The 8,189-nt window shown below is 35.4% G+C and overlaps 1 protein-coding gene across 1 annotated transcript in view; it reads left to right on the top strand.

Moving 5' to 3' along the window:
• The first annotated feature begins 217 nt into the window (after window positions 1–217).
• The window catches only part of LOC122268195 (protein SHQ1 homolog), a 15,858-nt gene continuing 7,886 nt past the window's right edge, over window positions 218–8,189 (top strand). The window contains exons 1-5 of the mRNA XM_043038500.2: window positions 218–361; window positions 2,294–2,467; window positions 2,989–3,188; window positions 5,027–5,175; window positions 8,102–8,189. The exon at window positions 8,102–8,189 is cut by the window's right edge and continues 105 nt beyond it. Of these exons, the coding sequence (XP_042894434.2) occupies window positions 2,325–2,467; window positions 2,989–3,188; window positions 5,027–5,175; window positions 8,102–8,189 (580 nt within the window). The 5' untranslated portion in view covers window positions 218–361; window positions 2,294–2,324. The remainder of the gene's footprint in view (window positions 362–2,293; window positions 2,468–2,988; window positions 3,189–5,026; window positions 5,176–8,101) is intronic.

Raw genomic sequence — 8,189 nt, 5'->3', positions numbered from 1 at the left:
ACTGTACAACAATTATTTGATTTCATCAACACATTTCCATGTGTTTTATCTTTTCTTGTAAAACATACATAATCATTGAGCCTACCAAGGCATTTATTTGTCTCCAACTGACATTTTAATATGAAACATCATCATTCTATACATGCCAAGTGTCATAATCATTAAAAACTACTGAAATCCATGGTGACGTCATGCCTCCGCCCGACTCTCGATCCGCATTCATCGCTAGACGAACGAGTAAAGCATGTAAACATTGGCTTCACGTGAATCCATTCGGGAAAACCTCTCTCAAAAGAGTCAAAAGTAAAGCACAACACCTCTCTTGAAACTTACAAGTAAAGCAGAGGATTTAAGAATTTGGGTAAGTGTGAAAATTAAAAGATTCAAATAAATCAGGTAACGGTAATCATTAGTACTTACGTTCTTTGTCACTGGTTCATTTGTTATTTTGCTCTCTATTTTCACATTTCCTTAGAGTGCCAAACCTGAGCAAGTATTACAGCAACGCCATCATTGTAAATGCTTCCACCACACTGGCAGGGCCTTTCAACACTCGTAGCCAAATGGAGTGTATTTTATCAGAAATCACTTGACTCTTCCCCTTATTTATGATGGATGTTATAAAATTATTTAGTAAAGTCTTTAAGCACTGTTGTGGCCTGCTTCCTGTTCCAGCTTTGATTGGTTCTTTACCTGACAAGAAATTGTGAGGAAGATTTACAAGGTGTATTTTGACAAAATATTTGTGGTGGGGGTTTGGTGACCATTGCTGGCGCATGAAGTGCAGCGGCCATGGCAATATTTAATTGTAGGCTTATCTGTATGGTATTAGTCAGGAATAAAAATGCATCAAACAATCAACATGCTATCTGTGCAATGTAGTTCCGTAAAGGCAATTAATTTTTCACCTTGTATTCCGTGGTAAGTTAGAGTTTGGACTCCTTGCTTGATGATAAATTCCCAGGCAGGTCAATAAACTGTATTTTGCCAGGATATACACGGAAGCCTGCTAGGCAATCCATGGCAATTACTTGCATTACAGTAGACACCTCAAATATTAGTATGAAGAAATTGGAACAGTTGAAAGAATGTACATATTAATATGTTTATTTACCTATATTCACATAAATTATATATGAGCTATAATTTCCAGAATATTCATAGAAAAATAATCTGCATCAGAAAAACAACAGTACAGCTGCTGATACTTGTTTATGAATTTTATTCTTACATTTGGTATTCCAGTATATATAAAGCCACGGTATGTGTCATCTGCATAAGTGTAAGTTGTGTAATTGTGTAAGTTGTGTATCTACTATTGCTTTGTGTGTGTGTGTGTGTGTGTGTGTGTGTGTGTGTGTGTGTGTGTGTGTGTGTGTGTGTGTGTGTGTTTTTGTGTGTGTTTTTGTGTCCCACACCACTACCACAGTCTCCATATCCCAAATACACCCAGAAGCCACGCCCCTCTTCCCTTGCTAAGAAGCTGATTCATGTACTGGAGTGTGTTCTAAGTTTGGTTTTATATGTTTCTTTTGAGTTTATATCTCCCAGAAACAAAGAAATTATATTTAGGATTCATTTGAAAGAAATATTGTCATAAAGCTTCTGTGTTTGTTTACCAAACTGTTTGTAGTGACCCATCTCTCAAAACCATGCAATAACTGATTTGTGAAAGCTGTTGATGTGCAATGAATTGTTAATTAGAAACTCACTTCACTAGAATGATGCCTTTTCTATTTACAGTTAAAATATGATGTAGTTTCAAGTGAAACTTAAATACTAGGGCAGGGTGTGTGAGCAGCGTCTCATATGTAATACATCATCATATGCATTACAGCATTGATCAGACTAGCTAGATCACATCTTATTACATGGAATCCAGTTCTGTTCTCTTGAGAATTTCATTCTTTCTTTCTTTCTTTTTTCTTTCTTTTACTATTCAAAAAGTATAAGGGTGATATGTTTGATATTTTTGTGTTAAATTATTTTTTGATATATTAGATAGATATGAAGACAAAGTACTGACAATGTAGAATGAGTAAAGAGGCTATAGTTAACATGAATACTAGTATAATTGATATTTGTGTACCTGTAAATTTTATCATGGAACCAAATATGAATTGAAATAGTTGTACAGATGTTACCTTATTATTTTGAAATCGCATATCATATAAAATTCAAGGTTACTAAAAAATGGGATATACGCTGTCATTTATTATATTTTATTTTGTTTAATAACTATTTACCTTATTACTATATAGTTGTCATCCTTTTTTTCCACCTCTTTTTCCAGTGAAACAAAATCATAAGGAAATTAAACAGCAATGTTGACACCAAAGTTTGAGGTGAAACAAGATGAAAAGCATATCATCGTTACAGTGTTTGCTCCTTATGCAAGAATTTCTGACTCTGAAATCAATATTGACGAAGATACATTCACATTTTATTCCTCTCCTTATTATCTAAGGTAAGTACAGGCCTTATCATGCTGTTATTGTTTTATTGATATGTATCATTAAGGAGGAACATAGTCAGCAATTTTCTTGTCCTGTTTATTGCCTCAAAATGTTTGTAGTTCTTTTTTTATTGTATCAGTTTAAGATATGACACTACCTTAATTAAGTCCCTCAATTTAGGAGTATTTTTTTAATAATTTCATTTTCCTTGTTAGATCTACTTTATAGATCAGCATTTTTATAAAGAAAACTTAAAGGTTTGAAAGGTTTACTTTGATTGAACAAACCAAATTGCAAAGCTTCTATTTTAGTAAGCTTGGGAATTTTTAAAAGAGAAAATCTTGGAAACTCCACCTAAAAAGATATTTATTTTGAAAAATGGTAATGATAATTGGGATACAATTTTCATTATAATCATTATAAAGAGATGCTTATGTAGACCTTTTTAATGTCCAACTAAATGAATGGTTTATTGGCAGTATTTCGTAATGGGATTGATATAAAGAAAATCTACCATTTAATTGTTTTTCAGACTCACATTCTCAGGAAAACTAACTGATAGTGAATTGGAGAGATACTCAGCCAAGTTCGATGCCGACCTCGGAGCTTTTGTGATTCAGTGTGAGAAGCAAGTCCCAGGGGAGCACTTCACTAACCTTGATATGCTAACCACCCTGTTGGCACCTCAAGGAGCATCAAGTATTAAGAAACCTCTTATTGAAGTTGTTGGAGGTAAGTTTTCTCTTTCTCTGTGACTCTGCTTTGGTGTCTGTCTCTGTGTCTATCTATCTATTGATCTACCTCTGTGTCTATCAGTCTCTGTCTGTCTGTTTGTCTCTCTCTATTTTTATCTCTTGTCTGTCCTTCTGCCTCTCTGCCTGTATCTGTTTCTCTTTATCCACCTCTTTCACTATCTTCTCTTTCTCATTTTATCTTTCTTTCTCTCTTTCTATCTATCTTTCTCCACCTCTTTCACTATCTTCTTCTCTTTCTCATTTTATCTTTCTTTCTCTCTTTCTATCTCTCTTTCTCTTTTTATCTTTCTTAATATTTTTATCTTTCTTTCTCTCTTTCTGTTTCTTTCTCTCTTTCTCTTTCTTTCTCTTTTTATTTTTCTTTCTGTCTTTCTGTTTCTTTCTCTTTTTCTCTTTCTTTCTCTCTCTTTCTCTCTCTCTCTTTCTTTCTCGCTCTCTCTCTCTCTCTCTCTCTCTCTCTCTCTCTCTCTCTCTCTCTCTCTCTCTCTCTCTCTCTCTCTCTCCCCTCCTCTCTCTCTCTCTTCTCTCTCCCCCTCTCTCTTTCCCTCCCCCTCTCCCCCTCTCTTTCTCTCTCTCTCTTCTCTTCTCTCTCTCTCTCTCTCTCTTCTCTCTCTCTCTCTCTCTCTTCTCTCTCTCTCTCTTCTCTCTCTCTCTCTTTTTCTCTTCTCTCTCTCTCTCTTCTCTTCTTCTCCTCCTCTCTCTCTCTTCTCTCTCTCTCTCTCTCTCTCTCTCTCCCCCTCCCCTCTCTCTCTCTCTCTCTCTCTCCTCTCTCTCTCTCTCTCTCTCTCTCTCTCTCTCTCTTCTCTCTCTCTCTCTCTCTCTCTCTCTCTCTCTCTCTCTCTCTTCCTCTTTCTTTCTCTTCTCTCTCTCTCTCCTCTTCTCTCTCTCTCTCTCTCTCTCTCTCTCTCTCTCTCTCTCTCTCTCTCTCTCTCTCTCTCTCTCTCTCTCTCTCTCTCTCTCTCTCTCTCTCTCTCTCTCTCTCTCTCTCTCTCTCTCTCTCTCTCTCTCTTATTTTCTGTCATCATTAATCTGGATAGTCTGTCTTACTGTAATTTACAGTTGCCACAAAAGAAATATTCACCCCCAAGAAGGCATGGAATTAGCAAATTTGACAGAATAATCCTGGTCCATCATAACCTCTATTTCCAATATTGCACACTTCATCTGGTCAGTGTTAACTGGCTATTTCTCTGCTACCATATCTTTTAATTTTTTCCGATAGATAGGCTAGATAGGTTTCAGGTCAGGAGAATTCCCTGGCCACTCTCACATGATAATAAAGTTTTTGATGGCCATTCTGCCACATTCTTTGCCTTCTGATCAATAACACAATGGCACATAGAAATATTGCATTCGTGCTAAAATAGGAAGATCACTTGAACCTTATTGAAATAATAGCTTTACAATTTGATTAGTTAAATAAAATATAAAATGTTTAAATACTGTGCACCATTCACTTTCTTAACAAAGGGAAGAGACTGTAACCATGATCTGCCTGTATTCAATTGTAAGATGTACAGTGATCATTCTTTCACTTACAAGGTGGGTTTTTTTTTACACCCTTATACTCATACTCTATCTTACACAATTTGTGACACATGCTTGGCCTTAGAAATATTGAGAGATTGAAAGAATTGATAAATTATCAAGAGAATATCCAGCAAGCACTGGTGCTTAGTGTCATTGCTGAATTCTAAAAGTGCTAATTGGTAGTAAATGATGAAGCTACAGAAATTAGAATTAGACACTTAATTTATTTGGAATGGTCTGATATTAATTAGACCTGTTATTTAAAATGGTATCATATGTCAACAGGTGATAGTAATGGAACAGGAGATGATGAGGAGGAAGAAAATGATTTTGACTGGTTTCTCGAGCAGAAGCTCCCTGATGAGAATGTGGTTACAGCAGGACACAAGTATGGTTTTGCCAACAACGACACAGGGGTCTTTACCGCACTCCAGGTGAGTTGAAAATGTTTACTAGATTGTCTTATTTGTCCAAAGACAGTATTTATTATTTACTTATAGACTTTTATGTTAACAAGCATTTTTTTCTCATTTTAACCTCATACTACCCTTTCCCATAGGGTAAGTAGAAAACTGTATGTTATACATACATGATAAAGAAAGGCATAGATGAAAAAGAATATGCAAAATACATAATTAAATACTTTCCATCCTGGAATTATTAACCCTTAAATTTTGAACCACCTCCATCCTCTAGTATTGTTTGTCATCTCTTACCAGTCTCAAGGCTGTGTGTCTCTGATTGGCTTCCTCTCCCACTCAATCTTCCATTATACTCCATTCTATTAGAAACTAGTACACTCCCCATCCCATCCCCTGCCTCCTTTTCCAAGACCCCTCCTCTCCCTGATTACAATCAGCTCCTGGCCTGGCAAAGTTACTCACTGGATTGTTTTGCTTTTCACTGTGATATGTTTTTTAAATACACATAAATATGTGAGAAATACTTGTTTATTTGTTTGAGTATTTTATGATGAATGTACATTTTATTGCTTTATACTTGTTTTAACCCCTTTGCGCCAGTTGCCGTCCAATCACATGGTCAAAAAATATCCCCAGACCCGTATGACGTCCTGAGACGTGAATTTTCTTGCCGAGTTCCAGGAGGGGCAGTTGTGACGTGCTGAAACGTCAGGAATAGATCACTAGATTGTTCTTAGATATAATCATTTTACATAATTTCTTAGACTCTGTTACTTTAGTTTAAATGTTTGAGTGTCATAAAATGAGATATAACCTAAAAAAAAAAAATGGTGTCACAGAAAATTACATGATATTGCTGACATCATGGTAATTTCTGCTTCTTGATTAGTTGAATAAAAATATCTGAGTTGAAAAACTATTGCAAAATCAAATGTGGTTGACCTAGAAATAAAATAAAGTAAGAAATTGCTAATGTAATACTACTAATTTGTTGATTACCCGTGATATCACATCATGTCACATCACAAGGTACATTTACATACTCATATGTACATGTATGATTATTTATATTATTCTTTTCATTTTAATTTTTAAAAATTAGTATAAAACATGTTTTTTGATGCCCCACTGAGAGATTGCTTTTACTTTCCATTGGTATTTTCAAATAGGAGTGATGAATATAGGCAAAGTTCAATAAAATAAAACAAAAAGTCATTATTGTAACATGATTTTCAACTAAAATAACTCCTCTGAACATGGCAATATTTTTACATGCCTTTACGTTATAGACATTCATGAAAAGCATAAGATTAGGGTGGGTGAAAAACACACGTGAGAGGTTTAGCGTGGCCCCGTGCAGCGAGAAGACACCCCGGCACGAATCTTCGCGCACTTGTTATTTTCCTAGCGTAAGCAGGAGTAGGCGAAAATATGTCCCGTTGTGAATGGGTAGTGTTTTTCTCTTTTTTTTTTTTTCATTTGGAAGAGGTAACTTTTTCAACCTTGAAGTTGCACCGTTCAGTAATTATTTGACATACCAGCACGAGACATGCATTTTCTGCTTTGCAGGCTAAAGCTCCTCATATCTTGGCTCTTGGCTTTTTATCCCCACATTCACACTATTGTTCCGGGATATTTGTTTTCTTATTAGTTTGATACATTCATTGAGGTGTTAGTTGTGTAAAAAAAAATCACAGTATGAAAGCTAGTTATTAATTTTGTACTACAGAAAAAAAAGGTCATGTAAGACTCACAAATAGACTATACTTTATTGACCAATTTGTGCTGGATGACGTCATATCTTGTCATGGGTATATTTTGCTTCCACCAGATTACATCCTATCACATCATGATCTCTGCCTGAAAACATACGTTTTACATCATATGTATATAATCACAGGAGTTCCATTAGTATAGATTCATTTTTATTTAATAATGTAAACAAATGCAAAAACCTATTATCACCCAGATGAATGGAGCGGGTGAAAAGCATAGTGCCAGGAGAAATTTCGCACTTAGTCACTCTATGTATGCAATAATTATCAAAGAAAAAACATTTTTTAAAAGAAGCCTTATGTATGACCTTTCACCATAAAATGGATCAAAAAGCATAACTGAGTAAATTTCAGATAATGGTAAATGTAGTATAGCATCACACAATAAAACATGTTAAACACATTAAACTTTCAGGTATCTTATTATCTTTACTGCTGGAAAACATTAAACCATTGGTGATAGCTCATGCCATATCATGCCAGTGACATAGCTAATGAATTATTTGACAAAATACATAATACTGACAAAGAACTTGCAAGTTGATTCTCTTTATGAGATGTATAAGTGCATCATAGTCACAATTTTTTTATACAATCAGTGCTTTTAAGTTATGGGTATTTATTATTACCCTAGTAGTTTTAAACAATTATTATCAGTGAAAATGATTGCCAGGATTGCACATACCTTACCAAAGGTATTTATAATTATATCCTTCATACCCTTCCTTGAATTGGTTGGGAAAAAAAGGCATGTAAAGGGGTGTACAGCAGATCTAAATCACATTAGCCTTGCCCTAACCATGGCTCCTAAGCGCTCTCAGATACTTTTCAGCCAATGTCAACAAATCTAACAAGAGATTGGGAGAGGAACAATCCTGGCACACCATCATTTGTCTAGAAGAAGCAGAACATCCCTAGTATTAAGTATTATCATAGTTGAAAATGAGTTACGTACTTCTCTTCTGCAAATATCCCTCTACCTAGTGCGTGTTTACTGAGTGATTGCCACAAAATGGTTTAAAATTCTTCAAAAGGCATGTAAGTTTCATACTTTCATCCATCACCTGTTGCCAGGCTCACAGCTTAGGGACAGAAAGTGCTAAACATGCTAAACACTTTACAATGCTTGTAATTCTCTTTTTTTTTCTCTCTTATTCTTCCAGAGTGAGTTGAAGGGTGTCATTGATGTATCAGACCCAGACAACAAATCAGCAGTTGCTCGAAGGAAGGAACGCATTGACTGCGAGCGAG

Source organism: Penaeus japonicus, unplaced genomic scaffold (genome assembly GCF_977035675.1).
Source record: "Penaeus japonicus unplaced genomic scaffold, GWHDUDI00000001_assembly GWHDUDI00000001, whole genome shotgun sequence".
In the NCBI taxonomy this organism is placed as follows: domain Eukaryota; kingdom Metazoa; phylum Arthropoda; class Malacostraca; order Decapoda; family Penaeidae; genus Penaeus; species Penaeus japonicus.
Note: the sequence above shows the minus strand (reverse complement) of the source record. Positions and strands in the feature narration are given on the sequence as shown.